Source organism: Mesocricetus auratus, unplaced genomic scaffold (assembly GCF_017639785.1).
Source record: "Mesocricetus auratus isolate SY011 unplaced genomic scaffold, BCM_Maur_2.0 Super-Scaffold_100018, whole genome shotgun sequence".
Lineage (NCBI taxonomy): Eukaryota > Metazoa > Chordata > Mammalia > Rodentia > Cricetidae > Mesocricetus > Mesocricetus auratus.
The window spans coordinates 34,881,702-34,903,393 of record NW_024429199.1 but is presented as its reverse complement, the minus strand read 5'-3'; the positions used below and the strand labels follow the sequence as shown (position 1 = coordinate 34,903,393).

General features: G+C 38.8%; 1 protein-coding gene across 7 annotated transcripts in view; it reads right to left on the bottom strand.

Moving 5' to 3' along the window:
* The window catches only part of Stxbp5 (syntaxin binding protein 5), a 126,865-nt gene that overhangs the window by 82,864 nt on the left and 22,309 nt on the right, over positions 1-21,692 (bottom strand). For all 7 annotated transcript variants that reach the window (XM_040728423.1, XM_040728422.1, XM_040728424.1 and 4 more), the window contains exons 3-4: positions 11,557-11,638; positions 10,013-10,113 (exon numbers count right to left, since the gene is read on the bottom strand). In XM_040728423.1, the coding sequence (XP_040584357.1) occupies positions 10,013-10,113; positions 11,557-11,638 (183 nt within the window). The remainder of the gene's footprint in view (positions 1-10,012; positions 10,114-11,556; positions 11,639-21,692) is intronic.

The following is a 21,692-nucleotide window of genomic DNA, read 5'->3' as shown; positions in this document are numbered from 1 at the left end:
ATTAAGCTTCTGACTGCAATGCAACTCAATTTTCAGCTGACTTTGGGCTACCTCTGTGAGTACTGGCTTGAGACTATCACTAGGGGAACACAACTGGAGACAATCACTCCTCTTCTCCCTGATCTACTGATAGACTATAGTTCAGCAGTGAGGGCAGGGCTTCCTGAGCTCCTCCTCTAGCCTTGCCTGGCTGTTAATGTGTCGTTTTTAAATTTGACTAATTCTGCAAGAATTATTAAGTAGCTCTTTCAATGTAAGCTTATTTTAGCTCTGTGTTTCCTTCAGTTACACCTGACCATACCTTTCCCTCCAAGGTTCTGTTTTTACTATTGTTTCCCCAGGAACTGTTTCAAAGGACACCTCTATGTCATTCACCTAATCACAGACTCAGCCTACTGCCTTCAAGTGTCCTTTTTTTTTCACATTGATTAATCTTAACTTCAGCTGGGGAAACAAAAATGAGAACTGGTACTAAAGTATCAAGTCTAAGGTAACTGGAAACTAATGATGCATGGGCTGCTTATTTTAGACACCTAAACAGAACAAAGTTTAACAAACTGTATCAATGAAAACAAGGTAAAATGAAATAAGGAAGAAACAAGGTAAGCACAAAAGAGAACATGAGCACTCAATACAATAGGTACAAGCCTCTGATCCCCACAGATGCTGGATCCTAAACCTGAGAAGAAAACCTCCAAGATGGAGAACCAGGAAAGAGAAGGCAGCACATGTCTGTTGCTGTGCAGCCAGGGCCTCCTGTCACCCTGCCCTCTCTTCTAGTCCGAGCTAGTAGTGTTTTCTCACTAATAAATTAAATGAATGTCACCAGGTCTCCATTGCACACAAGTCCCACAATCTTCCAAGAGTGACCACCTAGGCTCTCTCTAAGACATGAGGATGAGATTTTAAACTTTACATAGGCCTTCAGTCTGGTTGAGAGCAGTGGGATTGCCTTTTATTTCTTAAAGGAACCTTTGTGGGGAAATTCTGAGACATTCTGTGTAGAAAATTCTATTTTTCTCTAGGCTACATTTTCAAAAGAATTCTCTCCTTTGCCACCTCCACTGAAGTGAGAATTCTATTCAAGTTCTGGTTCCTCTTATTTGTTTCCTTCAATTTAGCACTCTCTACTTGCATTTTATCATAAAAAAGCAAGGGAAAAATACCAAGTCACACCTTCAACATCATCCTGGGAAATACCAACTAAAAATACATGCTAATCATGCACTCATTCTGATGGAGACAATTCTCCGAAGCTTTCTGCCCATGTAAAGAGGAAGCACTTTCCCAGGTTCCACTATCAAGTTTCTCACTCTGAGTACCACTGACAACCAACAGACAGCTGTGCTGGAGTACTTCAAATAGCCTTTTGTAGGCAACTGTAGGCTTTTCCCTCCCGTTCCTCAGAATTTAAACCCTATCCACTCTACCCACTGATGCATTCAAAAACCACTTTGCTATGTTTAGTCAGACAACAAGCATATGTACAATACAAGGCTATTTACTAGTGATGTCATAGTGGTCCTAAATTCATTTAGATTCATTCTACCATGCTGTTGTTAAATCTTTTTCTCTAGACAGAGTATGGCTGCTACCACCTGGAAATGAGAACGCAGTAATTTTCCAAACCAGGGACTTACAGATGTAGCCTATAATCCTCACCAAGAATTACAACCCTTCCCTTCCCTTCATTCCCTCCCTCCCTCCCAGCCTCTCTCTACCCTGCACAGGATTCAGCCTCAGCTGCAAGTGTTTTGGAGTGATGCTGGGGAACACAAGAGGGAGGAGGTCAACTGTACGCAGGATTCCATCCATGCAACTTTCAGAAGCTGGCCATCCATCCTGGGATGAGACTTTTCTATGATAAAGCTGTTTTGCTATCACCCACATTCTGGAATCCCTTCACCCAAGCTCCTGTAACCCAATCCTCTAAACCCACTTTGTCAGTAAGCTTGACTTAGGAGGAATCGTTGTCTTACTCTGCCATTGGTACCTCTGTTTCTCACAAGGTAAAGTACTAACAGATGCTTGCAAAATGAAACCATAGGATGATTCATTTTTAGAACACAGCCCCCTTGCTAAGAGACACCGTATTCAGATTCTAAAACATGCAGTAAGTTTTACTGTTGTATAACAAATCACTATAAACTCAGTGAATTCAAACTCCGTCACTATTTCAGTTACTGATGAACAGGTATCTGGACCCTGCATCTGGAACCTCTGAACGCTGAAGCCTGAAATGCAGGTTACTGGGCACTCCATCTTCAAGGCCAACATAAAACAAGGTCCTCCTACTGAATCCATCTTAGACTCTTAAGTTTTGTGTATCAGGAAGACTCTAGGACCATTTAAAAGACTCAACGAATTAAGTCAGGGCCAGTGGGGATAATCTCCTTATTTGAAGGTGAACTAAACTGGGAATTTAGTCATACCTCACTTAGATGAAAGTTGTTTAAATAATAAAAGACAGGTATGTGATGTCTGGCAGACACATAAGTCCCATGCTAGCCCCTGCCTCTGTCTTTGTCATACTTAGGAGTGGACCCCTCATGGAGCCCATGGTTATCACGACCACCACAGCTTCTCCAGATTGGCTGGAACACTGTGTTCTTACCAGCAGGTCATGAGAAATTCAGTTTCCCTGCACTTTCTGAACGTGACTGTGGTTTTAGTTAGTATTTTCCTGATGACAAATTATTTTCTTTAAAAAATAAGTGAAAAGGATCACATATTTTTAAAAAAGATTTATTTATTTATTACATATACAGTATTCTGCCTACATTCGAGAAGAGGGCACCAGATTGAATTGTAGATGGTTGTGAGCCACCATGTGGTTGCTGGGAATTGAACTCAGTACCTCTGGAAGAGCAGTCAGTGCTCTTAACCTCTAAGCCATCTCTCCAGAACAATTATTTTATTAAATGTTTTAAATTCCCAAATCTGAAGCAGTACCCTTACTGTCTATCCCTCCTGCCAGCCATATTATGCAAGAGTCAGTCTGTCCATGGTATGAATATAATAAACTACACAATTTCTTTTACCAACCACTGTCTAAGCATTTCATAAGGGAGAGTGTTCATTCATTCATTCTTTTGTTTTTATGTATCTACAGGACTTATTCTACTGAATAAAAGACATGAACCTAGTCTTGTATTTATGTTTTGTTACATGGCCCCTCCTTTTACCTAACCTTTTATGTTAATTTCCTGAAAGGCTACTACACTCACTGACTAGTCTCTCTGACTAGTCCGAAGTTTCAGCTATGACAGATACCTCATCTCAGAAGTTATCCAACACTTTCTTATCTTTTCTTCTACAGTGTCAAACTCATCAGATGGTGACTCTTTTTCTTTGATTCCTTAAAATGTTGTCAAAGTACACCCAGGTTCTAAAATGACTTGTTGGTCTTTGTGTGGCTCAGGGTTAGGTGCAGAGCAGGAGACAGCATCCATACAGCTTCAGAGCAGTACTGAGCACAGTGTTCACACTCTCATTTTATAGCCCTGAGTATCACCCAGTCAAATCTTTCCTTTCTAACGCTGTACCCTTTTCATTAAACTTCTTTCAAAGAAAAGCATTTTATCTGGGATGTGGTGGTACACACCTGAGTTCATCACGTGTGAGGCAGAGGCAAGAGAATCAGGGACTTCAAGGCCAGCCTGAGCTACATGACACCATGTGCTTCTAAAAAACTAAAAACTGGAAACAACTATGAGAGAGGTTATAATTCTGAATTTTAGTTCAATATTGAATTACTTTCCTTCCTGTTTAATGTATGCAGAAAATTAATTCAAAATCTTTGTTAGACAGTTATAGGTTGGCTTGTGGCCAATGGTACTTTTCCAGCTCCTAGTTGTGTGATGTTCATGTGCCTGCTGAAAAAATTATAAGCCTTGTAAATCAGCAATATTATGGGAAAATAAAGATATAAATTGGTAAGAGAACTTTTGTTGCTATGTGATTTATTTATGCCACTAGAAAATGACGCAAGGGAAACAGCCATTGTGTGCTGCACACCAGGAATGCTCATTCCCTACCAGTGGGCTGCTATAGGAGTGTGTGCCTCCACCTGCCAAACAGTTGTTTTCTTGTTAGATTTTTATTAAATATCACTGACTCTTCCGTGATAGTTAAACCAAAATAATTTTATACTGTAAAATGATTAATCTTTAAGTTAAAAATATGCATCTATAATTAAATGAAACAGTCACATAAAAACGCATTTGAAGAAATATATCACCTTACAACTATTTGGACATATGAGGAGGAAAAGTCCTCCCTATAACATTTCAGTGAGGAATTTTCTTGATTTCCTGAGGATAAATACCATTCATATGAAACAGTTTCATAAACAATAAGAATCTGAGACAACTTTAGCCCTGAATAGGGAGTCTACATATTTAATTAGATTCTTAGTTTTCATTTTTTATATTGTTATTTCAAAACTCATCAGAAAAATAGCACTGTTGAGAATAACACTCATTGTAATTCATAGTGATGAGTTAGTTAAACGGAGGAGGAGGAGGTCGTTGTATCTGCTTATTAATCCATGACTCCTTCCTAATTAAATGTCCTTCAAAAAGAAAAATATCCAAGTGTAAGCCAAGTGGAACATATTCTGCAAGTGCCAAATAGAATTTTGCTTATCAAATTCTCAGTTTCTATCAAGCCAAGAACTTCTCCTCTGCATGAATAAACTCAATGGTGCATGACAAGGTTATCAATACCGAGCAAGAACAACAGAAACATGTTCGTTTCTAGGACTGGCACAGTAAACTCACACAAGCAGATTTCTTCTCTGTAGCTCTGAAAGCTACAGAAAGACAACCAGATGTCAACAGGGTTCTGAGGGCTCTGGGGCAGGTTTTGCATCCCGACCTTACCCCTCTCTTTAGTTTCTGGAATTGCCAGCTATCCTTTATTCCTTGAATTAAAGATTCATCACTCCAATCTGTTATCATCTCAAATGTCATTATGTGATATTCATTCTCCTCGTCCTCCCTGGGGTTGTGCGTGTGCGTGCATACATGCGTGAGTGTGTTCTTTTTCTCTTATAAGGACATCAGTTAGATTAGTTTCATTGGAAATACCCTAATTCTAAATAAGGTCATATTTGGAGGTGAGAACTTGAACACTATTTTGGGAGATACAGTTCAATTTGTAACAGGGGTCAGAGCACTAAAAACCACACCAAAGCACTCCCTAATAAATACATATCACTTTACCGATTACTTTTGATGCTCTGGCTCACACTACTGGCAAATGAATTCCTGTGTTAAAAAGTTCATGGCAGATTACTCTCCAATGGGCTCTGAACTTGGTGACAGCATAAGAAATGACATACTAATTATAGAAAAAAAAACTTGAGTCTTTTCTCTGAATTTTGAAAATATGTGTACTTTTTCATTGCAGTGTTCACTTCTACCCTGAACTCTGGTTAGCTGCAAACTACTTTTCGTTTATGATCATTCAGCCTCCATTATATGCTAAAGTCCTAGCCATCCCTGTTCCATAACAGAGAAGAATGTGACATGTTTGGAAGATGTCACCGAGAAGATGTCACAGTATCAGCCCCAATCCTGTGTGGCTGGTGTTCTCATAAGAAACTAGGGAAACCATGGAAGACAGGGAGAAGACAGCCAGCTGCCCATCCACAAGCTACGTCTTTAGAAGAAACCACCCTAGGAACAGTAGGGAAATGCAGTTCTGGTGTTTCAGTCGCCTGTGGGTAATCAGGTGATTGCTCAGCCAGAACATTCCTGAAGTTCTCCATACACAATATCAAAAAGTCATTCTCTGAAAACTGAAGTGCATATTTATTCACTCAGTATGAATAAGTGACATTTAATTGGGCATCTGGGAAATTTAATCAGTCTTCTTAGCCTTGACCGATATCTTAAAAGTAAGATCCATGTCCTTCTTGTTTATTACCCCAAATACCTGCTCAGCAGTCAGTACTAAAATTTATGTTCTACAACTATCCTCAGAGTGAATGGGAAAATTGGAAAAAAACAAAAACACAGCATTTAAGAGTAATCAAACAGCAAATACAATGAGACTTAAAGGACATTTTTCTGTAAATTAAAAAACATCACACAAAGCAACCAAGTAATTTTCAAGTCTGTAGAGGTAAGCCAAGACTTGACACTCAACGACCTGTTTTATTTTTTCTTAAACACCACCAAAACACAACCTACCAAAACATATTCGTGTTAAGGATTTGTGCAAAACTGCATGTTTAACATTAACTGTAAGCTAAATTTCTGAAAAAGTGGTACTCTTATATACTATAATTCAAAAATTAAATGAACTATAATAAAAATGCATATTATGAAAATAATTTTACTTATTATATAGAATTTCTATTATATATACAGAAATTTTCACTAAAATATAATGTATTACTGAAGACAAAACAATGCACAAAACATACAGGCTTAGGGTAAAAAATCTAAAGAATCTTACAAATAGTATTTAGTGCATTTTTCATATTTTTCCTACCTTCGTTTCAGAAAGAAAGAATAGTAATTTAACTGAGTTAACTCAAATTCATACTGGAATGAGAGCAAACTGGGCTCCTATTCTCAGAAGTATAATCAATGCCAATTGTTCAAGTAAGCAGCATGGTCGTCATCACCCACCGCTGCAGTGTGGTCACCACCACCCACTGCTGCATATTTCTCTTTTGCTGGGTCTACCACTCAAGTTAGGGCTAGTCACATGATATGCTCTGGCCCTTGAAGTAAGAGTACAAGAGGTGAGTATCACTTCAAGGTAGGACTTCCTCAAGGGTCAATGGTGTTAGCATGCTCTTTCCCTTTAGCTTCGGGAACTGACAATATTGTACAGACTGACTGCTCCTCAGAGATTCCGGGGAGAAGAGGACAATAAGGAGCAGCATTCCCAACAAGTCCACAGAGGATGCACAGAGTAGCAAAATACAATGCTGAAGAGAGTCACTGAGACTTGAGAGTATTTGTCACTACCGCTACACCCTGTGTGACACAGAATCTAAACATCAAATATAAAACACTTAGCAAAGAAAAAGAGATTCCTACAAATGAAAGATGGAAGGATAGGCACAGCATTGCAGATTTTGCCCCCTTTTTGCCTCTCCCCATTCAGGGAAAGCTACTTGGATAGAAATCTTCAGAGTATCATAGAATATCTGAGTGCCAAGCATTCAGGGGAAACAGGCTGTTGGAGTGGGCATCCTCATAGCAAGGCAAACCCTTTATCCCACTCTCCCTGTCAGAGCCAGCTGCTGAGGGAAACTAGACTCCTGGTGCAGTACCTCTCACCTGGCAGCCACATGAGGACTGGGTACCAGACAAGGTCTGTCTGTGAAGACCAGGGCCCACTGCTAGTTAGGTTCTATCTCTCCAGCTGTCCAAAGCCATCATAGGGAATCTTTCAAAGGATGTATTCAAAAATGTTCAGTTCTGCCTCAATGTCTCATTTACTTCTGCCTCCTAGACACTTTGGGGGATCTGAACTTTGAACAGGCTTAATCAGCCTCTGGGAGTTACATGGATAACCATCTTACAGGTCTAGAATTGGGAATTCCCTCAGTTCACTTCAGTTGTCAGTTTTACAACTGTAGAATACAACTGTGCAAGCTGCCAAGCTGTGCCTTACATAACAGTGCCCAGTCACGGGCAGGGGAGGAGTAGACAACACACACCAGGCTTCATTTACTGAAAATTGCCAATATGTGCACTTCTCACCAAGGGACTTTTATCTGCCAATACATCTTAGACTGGCTTGCCATTCCTCATCAATGTCTACCACAATTTTTTGGAAACTCAGTGTTAGCTAACTTTCATTGCTATGACCAAAGTACCTGATTAAAACAAATTAAGGGAGGACAGACTCATTTGTGCTCACAGTTTCAAAGGTTCAGTTCACAGAAGGTTGGCCCCATGAGCTTGGATAGAACATGATGGCTGAAGGAGCATGTGACAGAGGAAGTTCTTTACTTCGTGTGGAATAGGAAGCAGAGCAAGCAACAAGAGGTAAGGGATAATATAATAAAACTCCACACCTAATGACCTACCTTTCCCCGTTAGGTTCCACCTCCTAATTTCTACAATATCACAGAGCCTGCATCTATGGGGCAGCATTCTAGGACTGGACTGGCCAAGTACACAAGAACTCTATATCAAAACTGTCATGCAAACAACCTCCATATTTGATTACCATCAGTTCTTACCACTGGATCCCTTGATGTTTAGTTATTTCATTAAGAGTATTTAATAGGTATCCCACACTGAACATGCTTGTGAGCCTGGACAATGTACCGCCATACTCCTCTGACCAATTGAAAACATGGGCATGTCACTGACAAATGAGGTATCAGAGATACCCTTCTGCTAGAATTCTTGCTCCTGGTAAGCTCTCTCTAACGAACAGTAGTTTACAAGAACTTCTACATCACTACTATTATCATATGTCATCATTTTGACTTGCTGCAATTCAGGGTTTCTTGCTTTTGATTCTCCTGATATTTTGGACTATATGACTCTTTGTTGTGGGTACCATCTTATGCACTGTAGCAGGGACAGTAGAATCTCTAACATTTACCCACTAGAAACCAGCAGTACTCCTCCTACCTGTAACACTGAAAGCCGTCTGTCAACACTGCCAAACGCCATCCTGCTAGATTCACCATGGCACTCATGAGAGAGTAAGTACTAGAACCAAATGTCCACCTGATGTATATTCTATGACATGGAACCTGACATAGAGCTTCCCTGAGATCCCATTGACAAACAGACTAAAGAACTCTGTGCAGAAGTCAAGAGGTTAGACTGATACTCAGGAGGTAGAATATAACTGAACCTTTACTTTTTGTTTCTTTGTTTTCCCTAAGACTTTGCTACAGCGTCTCTTCACTTCTCGCCTTCTTGAAGCAAGCATGACTGAACTGGCATAAGTGATGTGTTTTATCTCCCCAGTCAGATGTGGACAACAAAGAGTCACTGACCTCTCCCTATGTGTGCTCTGTATTCCCACTCACTTAATGCACTTATACCTCACACTGGTGGCACTATGAGATGTTGTATTTTCAGAGGCCACTTTAGCTTGCCTTGCCCTAGTATGGAAGGCTATTGGGGGCAGACACCCAGAGTAAAAGACTGACCTGTATATACAATCTGACAGGCAAATACAACACTCATCAAGACACTCATCTTCCTAGGAGAAAAGAAGTGACTTTATCTTAAATGCCAACTACTACTATTACTACCACACGTACACACACATACACAATCTAGAAACAGTCTCATAGACTCTGTAGATTACATACCAATTCATATTTCATGCCAAAAGTAAGTTCCGTATGAATCAAAGATAAAGCATAATGATGAAAACTTAAGAGTTGTATGAAAATATTTGGAGGACAGTCTTTAATAAAATTGGGATGAAGATCTCTTCAGTTGATGCCTAAAGTTCACAAATCTTATGAGAAATTTTTAGACCAGCTGTTCTACTTCTATAAATGTATCTTTTAGAAATATTTACATATGCAAATATATACATATATTGTGATGGCACAGTACAATAAATCATGATGAACAACACTCTGAAAATCCTATAAATGCTGAGACTGCTGTAAGGACATGATGAAGATTTACTGAACATACTCTGACACTCCCATGCAATATGACAGTGAAATGACCGAGACATGTAAAGGTGCTGATATAAGATAACCTTTCAGGTATGTAGTTAGTGAAACAGCTTAAGAAAGATGGATGCAAAGTCTTTTCTTATGAAAAAGAAAAATAGGAGCTACAAAGAGATTTTTTCACCTTTATACCTATACTGTAACGACTTTAAAAAAAAAGAATAATTTATACAATTCTTCTCAGGAAGGAAGAACTCTGCTGTCATCGCTATCCTGTGACATTGAAATTACTTCTTAAGTATAACACACCCCAAAAGAATATTGTTCAAAAAAGTGCATCACAACAGAATAGCAAATGTTCTATTTATATGAAAACAGCATCCTTACCTTTCTCTGCAAAATTTAAGTGAATGTAGTATGGCAGGCCTTTTCTGACGTAAATTCCACAAGTGTAAGGTGTCATCAGCCAAGGCACTCACGAGGGCTCCCTTGAAAATAAAATGTATCTTATACATATATATATCACAATGTAGTTTATATGTAACAATTTTACAACAGTGTTTCCACAAAGCTGCCAAAATAGTTTCAATTTGAAAACTTTTTGTCAACAAATTATAGTTTTAGGAAATATTTGCCTCACCCAAATTCAATAGCAGATGTAGAAGAGTATTGTGTGTGTGTGTGTGTGTGTGTGTGTGTCTGTGTGTGTGTGTGTCTGTGTGTGTGTGTCTGTGTGTGTGTGTGTGTGTCTGTGTGTGTGTGTCTGTGTGTGTCTGTGTGTGTGTGTCTGTGTGTGTGTGCATGTGTGTCTGTGTGTGTCTGTGTGTGTGTGTGTGTGTCTGTGTGTATCTACTAGTGTTTTAACTCTTCAGTAATTTTAACACCTTATAATTCAAAAGTATATTGAGGATCTGGTGTGAGGGCTAAAAAATCTCTAAAATTATTAGATGTCAGACCCCAAATCATTTGGTCATTAGTATAGTTACTTTCTTTACTAAAAAGAAAAAATAAGATAAAGTGACCACATTTTATTTATGTATGATAAACAGTAATAGAAGTCCTTTATTTAGATTATAACAGAATAACGACACTATTCAACTCTGAACAAGATGGAAAACCCTGAATGACTGGTCACATTACAACACCCTGCTAGTTTATATGATCATTCACAACTAAGAAAGTGAGTAGCCCGAGCACTTTGCAGGTGGCTCAGTCTTGCCCAGGCCTAACAAGTCAGAATTTACAGAACAAGGACCTCTGCAAGTGTGTTTCTATGAAAGTCCCAGAGAAGACAGTGATACATAGAGGGATAACAATTTCAGACTAAGGGGCTGATTTAGTAACATGTCTAAATATATTAAGATGCCTCTGTCCATCTCACTGGCCCATCTTTCTCACACATCCTTTGGGACTTACTCCTTAGGGAATGTCTAGAGACAGTCTTCCGATATAAAGAAAGTGGAGCCTTTCCCAAACAGTCTCCCTGCAAGCCGTTTCCTATGGTATTTTCTCTAGCTCCTTTCACACTCCATTCTCGAAAACAAAACCAATAAGCAACTTCCATGGGTATATTCTGAAGCACTCTGTTAAAACACAGTCTCTTACCAATAATGAGCTCTGTATTGAACATTATCTCAATACAGACTCTGTGATGCTTTGTAACTATCCAAATCCTGGAAACAATAGTTAAAATACACCATCGGGTATCAAAAACATGTACTCACACTATTCTACTTGCAACATTATTCCAAGAAAACATATTGGGTGACTATCTGTGGTGGCATCTTAAAATGAGTTAGGACTACCTATGACCACGAGAAACTACATGTTTATTCAAATACTTAGAGAGGACTACACGCAAGCAATCTGAGAAAGACGTAGACATGTTCTACTTTGGGCTCTGAGCAGGAGGGACAAACACAGTCACTCACCTCGTTAATCAGGAACTGGAGTTGGATTAGTGCTGCTCCACTCTCATGCTGGCAATAACACTCCACTCCCGGGCGACCAAAGCTGCCATCGGTCCCATTAAGGAAGTTTTAGCGTGGGTATTTTTAAAAGAAACTTTTAGATTATCTAACTAGTAAATATTCTGACGACCTGATATTCAGTTCAGGGCACTTAATGAGACTGAGACAAATCAGGGCTTTATTTTTTCTTTTTTATAGTCACAAAGTCTTATAGATTGTAGTTTTAAAATAACCAGGAAAACAGCTCCTCCAAAAAAAAAAAAAAGAAAGGGAGAAAAAAGCATAAGGCATTAAAATCAGCAATAAACAAAAACAAGATAGTTTAAGGTTAATATAACCTTACTTTGACCCAAACTGTTTTGTTCCTCTTAAAGTAACAAGAGGAAAATGGTAGGTGATCTCCAGAGTACTGATTTTTCTCCGATTTTGAAATATCCTTTTATTCTGTCATTTTTTAATGCCATAGTGTCATGTTGAAACAAAAAAATATAATCAAGAACTGACTCTATAACCATGCTGCTTGATGCAACATGAAAATAACAATCAGTGTCCCAATGCTTTTTGATTAGTGTGGATGGAGACTTTAAGACTTTGCTTATGTAAAAGTATACATGAACTAATTAATTATGTGTTGGGTATTACTGTAAATGTCATATAATTTATTTAGATGCCATAATCCAGGAAGAATACATTATTATTCCCTGTTTAAAGTAGACAGACAAGGAAAATGAAGCACAAAAGTTAATTAACGTGTCATCTGTGTATACGAGAGACTAGGAGAATACAACCCGGATATCCATCCTGGCTCCATGGTCTTCATTTGTCCTCTTCTCACTTCCTACTTCCTTTTCCCAGTGCTCGGATGAACCTGGATTTTATGCATGGGAAGTACATGTTCTACTAGGTTATATCCCTAGCCCTATTCTCTTAGAACACTAAGAGCAAAACATAACAAAAAACTCACATTTCCAGAATCTTCTGTGAGGTACTGTTATATGCATTATACTTTCATTAACTTCAGATAAGAATGTAATTTTAACACACTGCTATTCTATTTCTAGTAGCTAATAAAAGTAAAAAGAGAAGTTTAAATCATTTGGTGAGTTTTAATAAACTCTAGCCCTCTGTGTAAAAACCATCATTTGAATGTAGAGACCACTTTGTATTCTAGCAAAGCATGCCGTGAAGTTCTGCTTAATGCAAAAGCAAATGCAACGTAAGTTACACTCTATTTTGTATACCTTTCTTTTCTTGCTATGCATCAATCTCCGGGTCTCCCTCATGAAAAACTAATGATCTACCACTGAACTACCACTGGTCTTTTGATATTAGGCAAAGACATGCTCTTTGAGCTTAGGCCTGTTACCTGGAGCTCAGAGTTGTTTTTCATGAGTGAAACGCAGCCATAGCTATCCAACTATAAGATTTCCACACCAGCCTTGCCCTGCGGAACTGTAAAAGACACTAACAATGAGACACAAATGCAGCCCTGGGAGGCTTACAAGTTGATGTGGTGATGCACACCTGTAATCTCAGCACTCAGCAGGCAGAGGCATGAAGAGTCCAAAGTTGACATCAGCTGGAGACTTGACTTTCGAAATCCAAAGGCTAAGGATGTAGCTTGTGTTACAAGCTTGCCAAGTTTGCATAAAACTCTGGGCTTCAGTCTCCTATAATATATACACCAAAAATTCTTATTTTTGTTTTTCAATCATCTACAGTGGACAAGATGGAAAACTAGAAAGACTAGCTTTGGTAAATCTACTTAAAGTAGACACTTTCAATTTTTTTAAACAAACCTGTTGTGTAATTCAGATTTTAACAATTTATACTATGGAGAAATACTTTATAAGAATATAAACTATGATAGACAAAAACAGACTTAAAAATAAACAAAACTAAAAAAAACTGACTACTAGAAGCAAAGAATATAAAAGAAGCTCTCCCTCATTGGAGCAGACACAGAGGTAGCCTCCTAGCCTTGAGAACTGTCTTTATCTTGGGTGTCAATTAGTAGTTTGTCATAGAAAACTCCTTAAATCCAGAAGTCAGTTGCATCAAGGTCAAGAAAGCTTCTATTCTTGTGCTACAGACAGTCCTATACAAAACTTCCCTGTAAAAACTAATACAGTCACCTACAGGTAATAAATACAAACTCTTGACATAACTATCAAACTGTAATCACTATGCCTTAGAACATCTTTGTACACAGTGTAAGAAGTCATCCCTCCCAGAGTTCCTATTTTCATTCCTTTCCCTTTGTCTGTAGCCAACCTCAGAGGGTCCATCAGCATGGCCCTATGGACAGAGGGTGGATAGGGAGGTATCAGAGTAAATAACAAAAAGCTTACATTTTAAAGAATGGATATGGTGTGTGTGTGAGAGAGAGACAGAGAGGAGGGAGAGGAATGATCACGAAATACAGCATGAGAAGAACATACAATTTAGATCAAGTAATTCGGACCCTGGTAGTATGTAAGAGTGCCTACCCTACTGCAAATATAGTAAGCCCAGTCTGCCAAAGGAAATGTGTGGGTGGGTAGAGTGGTTAGCTAGTTAATTTACTTTAGGACCACAAGAACATCTGAGGCACAATGAGAATTAAGATTTCTACTTCCACGTCAGGACATATGCCAGCTCTATCATCCTCACTATGACCTTCAAAGAATTATTCATTCTATCTCTCAACTTCCTAATCCACAGATGCACATAATGCCTTTGCAGAGCAGAGTGCAGAAATGCAGTGAGGACTACAACACACATGGACTCATCCAATAATAGCCTTTATGTTACTTAATGTATTTATTTGTTACATTAGCTAAAACTGCTAAAGTGGACAAAAAAATTACACCAAATCAAAACATCAGTCTAGAGTACATTAGACATAAAATAGCAAGTCACAGACGCAACTACCCACATTGTTTCATACCAGTGACTATTCATGCATGCTCCCTAATGTTGGCATTTCTGAAAGAGCATTCTTACTACAAAATTATCCAGCTTTCTCACAATCATCTACTTGACAAAATATTTCCACGTCTCATGGGTACATTCAAACTAGATGGAGGCACAAAATATCTGAAATTCAAATTAAAAATGAAAAGACTATACATTGAATGATTCTGTTAATATACTTGTTCAAGGGAGAAATGTTCATTGGTTACTCTGTACTCTGACATATTAATTAATTATGGAACAAAGCTAACTAATGATAAATGTTTTCCTCGGTGTTATTCTGCCTTGTCACTCTGAATTCCAGTGCATTCTGTTGAAAAGGATACAGATTTCCTAACTCGGGTACCACTCTGCACTCAGTTGTTCGGCTGTTTGCCTGCCAATACCTAGGATGCCTACCTAACTAGCCACTGAAGCAAATCAATTACTTTACTTAAGGGCCAGCATCAGTCAGACACTCCATGTATAGTTTGCCCCACTCTGCTCATCCACAAGAGGGGCTGTAGAAAGCAAAGATCAAATATGCAACAGTCTTTTAAAGGGAAAAAAAGTAAAGAATACACATACAAAAAAATAATCAAAGTAGAAATAAATGAGGAACAAAAAGGAAGTAGTATATAAGATTGATAAATAGACACGAAAACCAGAGTTAGTGAAATCTTAACCTTTTGGTATTGCTCAGTATGGAATGTAGGTCTTGAATACATTCTATACAGGTCATTCTATGTACCGCTGACCCACACTCACAGTCCAGTAAGCTATACGGACTGATGGATGGAATAAAAGATCAGGAGGGCTGGCGAGATGGCTCCAACATAAAACACTGTAGGATACATGTGAGGACCAGAATTTGGCTCTCCCAACCCTTACAGAAGCTGGAGACATGTGGTGGCTGTCTATAACCCTGACACTTGGAATGCAGCAGACATGGTACCCATAGGGCAAGGTGACTACCTAGACTAACTCAAATCAGGGAGCTCCAGGTTCTTCAAGGCCTTACCTTAATAAATAAAGTGGAGAATGATGGGGAAAGACAGCCAACATCAACATTAAGTGTTTAATGGCACACACTCAGCACACACACACACATCCACATGAGAATACACACACACACACACACACACCACAAAAATCATAGCTGCCAACATATTTTTCTTATTGTACTGCATATCCATTCCAAAATAAGCCTGAAGTTCACTGCCTAAATGACTTCTTTGTTGCTGTGATTGGGTGGGTGGTTCGAAAGGGAGAGACAGAGGGGGAATTTAGAGATAACTTAGTTCATTATCCTCCCAATTGAGATATGTGGAACACTTAGTACACAATAAGCATTATGCTGATCACCTCACAAAATTCAACTACTTTTATAAATCAGGAAAATTCAAGTACAAGTTTAAGTAATTTTCCCAGAGACACAAAGCAAGATGGCAAAGAAACTGAGACTTGATTCAAGACATTTACAGAACTTACAGTGTAAGTCAACAAGCATTATTATACAGATGGGTATAGTAAGGTTAATTTGCATTTGTAAATGTCAATCCCTACTTTATTGTAAGTCACCTTAAAATTGAAGAATGAACACAGAAGAAGCAAACAGTCCATATTTCACCTATGAATATTTAATAATGTCAGAGTGGTCTAATACAATAGAGCTGGGTCACATAACTTTTAGTAGCAAGTAAATATGATAGGTCAATTTGTTGGTCCTAAAGCTTGGAACTGAGTATCTTCCCAAACCCTATGCTAAAGTGCTATAGGAGAACGTGACAATGGTCAGTGGTCGGGCTGAGGGCTAAGTTCTTGGGTCATTGATAAAGTTCTTGAAAGAGACTGTGGGACCCTGGCCTTTTAGTCCTCTTCTTCCTGGCTCATCAGGTAAGAGTGTGGCTGGCTTAGTCACCCACTCCCTGACACTGCAACCCACTGTCCCCACAAATGAAGCCAACTGATCTGTTTTTAAGTTAATTTTTTATTAATAACCTTGGAACAAATACATTAATATTTACTTATATAGCTTTTACAATCTTGAGAACTTTCTCTCTCTCTCTCTCTCTCTCTCTCTCTCTCTCTCTCTCTCTCTCTCTCTCTCTCTCTCTCTCACACACACACACACACACACACATGAGCTAAACCCTCACAATATCCCTGTGAGGTAGGCAAGGTAGGTGTTATTTCCCAACTAGTGAGGACAAAGTTGAGAGGTAAAGTAAGGTCACATGGTTGTTAATGAAACTAGTCCTAACTAGAACCTAGGCCACCTGATATTCTGCCTCCCTGAGAACATTTAAGTAGTAGCATCCCTGTTGTATAATGCACATTTCTCTTATGCTGATCAGATCAACTTTCCCTAACATTCCTAAACATTCAAACGGACATTTCTGTCTTGTTACTGTACTACTTTTCATGTGTGAAACACCATCCTATGCTGATGCTCTTGATGACCCATGGCTATAAATATAAATAATGTTATAGCCAACATTGGAAAATGAAAGCAGAACTTTCCAAAGCCAGCTGATCTTGAACTAGAAAACTGTGAAGTAAATAGACCTTTTCTAAGTAATTCCTCATCACAGTAATGTAGATCAGGGAAATACAGATATAAAACAATATGCCAATCAAAAGGACAAAATCCTAGGTTCATTTTTATGTTAGCTCATGAGGTTACAGTGAATATTAAAAGAACAATGTAGGACAGCAACTTACACAGAAACTTGGAATTCTATAGCCTATCTATTTGTAATTTTGAGACAAATTCCTCACAAACATCTAAAAGAATGAGCAAACACTTTTTCTCTAGAGATAGTTGAAAAGAGCAGGATTGGAAAAGGGAAGTAAGAATGCCTGGGATATGGCACTGCAGAGCTAGTGTGTACTAAGTGCACATCTGAGTGCAGTAGCCAGAAGCACTGGGTTCAAGGCCCAGCACAGAGGGAGAGGGCAGAAATGACACCCTGTCTTCACAAGATTGGATTAATGAAATTAGCTACCACTGCCTATTAAAGGAAAGAAACCACAGGACCAGTTCAATGGCATAGGATGGGTGAAAGTATCCAGTCTACTTTCACAACTAAGCACTCAACACTGCATTAGAGAGGAACTGTCATTAAATCTCACAGTGAGCATCATATGTAATGGGGAAGGACTCTATGCCTTCAATATGGTCTCGAATGTTCTACCCAGGGGAAGGTGGCTGCTACCACCACTACTACTGATGAAGATGATGATGATAATAATAATAATAAAGTAGAATAGTCTAAAAAGAAAGAGATGAAAACTTATCTCTATACATGTTAAAAATTCATAACCATTCACCAAAAACCCTCCTAGAACTAATAAACAAGTATATCAGGACTGTGTTGTTCCACAAATACAACCATTTATACATATACTATATCAATATATTTTTAAAAAGTAAATACCCTTCTTGACACTGGCAACAAATAATACAATCTGAGAGTAAAATTAAAGTAAGTTCAAGGATTGGCACAGTACAGCACATTAACAGGCCTGGTTGTCTAGTACATATAAGACCCCAGGTTCCCTGCACAGTATTCTATTTATGTTAACATAACAAAGAATAAAATGACTATAAATAAATTCTCCCAAACAAAAGCAGTGCTTACATACTAAAGACTATGAAATCTTGCTAAATGAAAACATAAATAAATGGAGACATTTCATATTCATTAAACAGATGAGTTATACTATAACAGAAGGGATACCACCTCTACAGAATTCCAACTGTTGTCTGAAAGAAACTGATAACCTGATGAACCTAAATTCCTCTGTAAATACAAGGGACCCAGGATATACAAACCAATCTCAACAAAAAACAAATGAAGCATTCAGACTTATTGACTTCAGAGTGTACTCAGTGTGTACACAATACAGTGCTAGCGTACTCACTCACACCACACACACACACACACACACACACACACACACACACACACACACACACACGCCAGAGTTAACCAGGATGATGCCAGGCTACTTTATATTAGCCTAACAGGTGCCTACATGTAAGAGTGAAATTTCTGAGACCACCATGAAGACGAAGGAAGCAGTGCAGGTCATGGTGGAGAGAAAAGAAAACCCTGACAGTCCACTGGTAAAGTAAGCTACAGTTGTTACAGAAAACAACACTGCTCCTCCACAGCTTAAAAACAGAACTGACAGTGATCTCACCATCTTCCTACTAAGGGTGTGTGTGTGTGTGTGTGTGTGTAAGGAAATCAAAGAAACACCTGCATTACCTTGTCTTTTGTAGCACTACTGAAATAAGGTACATACAGACAATGGAATATTATTAATCCATAAAAATAGTAAATCCTGTCCCTTGCCACATAGATGAAACTGAAGATGGGAAATCCAGGCATAGAGGTGCAGGATGTCAAATCATGTGATTGCACAGAAATTCAGATGTAGTAGTTATCTGAGGATGGAGAGAGTAGCAGGGAGGGAGATGAGGGAAGGCTGACACCTAGTGACTATGATGAGATATCACCTGGCTAGTGGTGTGGGTTTGCCTGCAGATGCTCTATTCAGTTTCAATGGAGTCTCTTAACCAACCTCTGCTCCCCTTCCCTCCCTGCTCTCTGTCTGTTTGTCTGTCCCACCCCCACCTCACCGTGTGTGTGTGTGTGTGTGTGTGTGTGTTGCTTATGCTAACCCTATGACTGTTTTTCTTTCTATAAACAAATAGTATCCTGAATGCAGCATTTCTTTTTCTAGGTTAAACTTAGACATGAGTAAGCAGTGCCAGTGTGCTCTAGCACAGTAGGCTGACTATAGGTGACTATAGATGACGATGATGACAACAATGTTGATGACTGACTATAGATGATGCTGACGATAACCTCAAGCAGCTAGAGGAACTCAAAATGTTTTTACCATTAAACAATATGATAGAATAGATAAGATGAAGAAAGAAATATGTAAGCTGTTCATGTCAAGTTGAGGAGAGGCATTCTCAACTGTTTTGGTCCAAACTGCTGCCCAATTCTACAATCACAAATAAATCCAATTAAGACCACAAAACAAACATTTAAAAAGCATACAAACATAAAACAATTGTAAATAAAAACAAAAATAGGCAAAGTATGGTGACACACGCCTATAATCCTAGCAGTTCAGAGGCTGTACACTGGAGCTGGCTTGTGCTACAAAGCAACAATATTCTGTCTTAAAAAAAACACAGACAAAACAGTTGTGACTTTTTTTTTCAGAATATCGTGTGTGGGTTTTATATGTATAGGGGAAAACTCATTTCAAACTCTAAGTTCCTCTCTCTATAAACCTGGCCCCGTAGGTATCGCGTTATAAAAGCCACCATTGCTTTTCACCAAAATGGTACCGAAAGTCAAGAAGTAAGCTCCTGTCTCTCCCAAAGCCAAGGATAAGACTTGAAAGCTGACAGGTATCCACAGCCACAACAAAAAGGCCTGCATGTCACCTATGACCCTGTAGCTCAGGAGGCCGCCCAGATAGCCTTGCAAGAGTGTGCCCAGCAGAAACAAGCTTGACCACTGTGCCACCCTCAAATACCACCTGATCACTGAGTCAGCCATGAGGGAGGTATAACAGGATACATGTGTGTTCACTGCAGATGCCAAGGCCAGCAAGCACCAGATCAAACAGGCTAGGAAGAAACTCTATGCCAACAATGTGACGTATGCCAACACCCTGATAAGGCCTGATGGAGAGAAGAAGGCTCATGTTCAGCCGGCTCCTGATGATGATGCTGTGGATGTTGCCATCAAAATTGGTATCACCTAAGCTGAGTCCAGCTGCCTAAATCTAAATACTCATCTTTCCACCATTAAAAAAAATAAAAGTGGCAATCTTTATACATTGTTCATACAGAAAGGCACTATGATAACAATGTTAAGCATATATTGGAAACTCAGCTAACTACTCAGTGCCAGAGAAGTCATGGTTATTGGAGGATTATCTACAACCTCACTAAGGCAGCATAATCCACAACACTTAGACACACTTGCTGTTATACTCACAGATAAGTATAGTCTTCACCCCTCAAAGAAACTTCTCTTTGTAACAGATGCCAGCAACCTGCACCTAAGGCTGAGCGGACATGGCAGAAAAGGGATTTCTAGAGTCTATAACCATAAAGTCTCACCAACACAACGACGTGAGCTGAACAGGATGACACCAATGATGACACCAACTTGGATGGAGAAAAGCCCATGAGAGCACAACCCTACACAAAGAACTGTAGGTGACTGAGGAAAGCTGGGAGTGGGAGAGGTGACATCCTCAGGGAAGAAGCTCAAGAATAGGTTGTCCAGTGCCAAATGTTCATATATATATATATATATATATATATATATATATATATATATATATATATGTTGTGTGTGTATGTATGCATATATGTGTGCCTCTGTGTGTGTGTGTGTGTGTAATGATTAATGAAAACAGAAGCCATGAGTTTAAAGAAGAACAGAGAGGAGTATATGGGAGATATGGAGGGAGGAAAGGGAAGGTAAAAATATTACAATTAAATTATAAACTAAAACAAAAACAAAAGCAAAACAAACACCAACATCACATACTCATCACCAGGACTGGAGATATGGCTCAGTGGTTAAGAACAACAGCTGCTCTAAAAAAGGACCAAAGTTCATTTCCCTGCACCAGGATCCAATGCCCTTTTCTGATCTTTGTGGTCACCCTCTTCAAACACACACACAGCATATGTGCACACACACACACACACACACACAAATAAATCTTTAAATTATTTTTAAGTATAAAGGACAGAATTCATTTTTGAAGTGATTTGAAGAAAATTTTGAATTTGGGTTTCTAATTTTAAAGATGTCTGGCTCAACAGAATTAACTGTGTCCACAGAAATCAATCCCACAAGATATGCACAATAGAAAAACAAGTCACTGTACAGTTTCTTCATTTTCATCTTTTATAATCAGGAAGTCTACAGCAAATACATATCCATCTGAGAAACAAGGAACAGGAAATCAGCACCTGCCTGTGGGTGTGTGGGAGTGGTGGGTGAGTGCTCTGGTTTGAAAAGTCAGGGATCCATTCACAAGGAAGATATGCATGCTTGATAGAGCAAGAAATACAGAATCAGCTGTGTCATATCTAGATATTCAGAGAG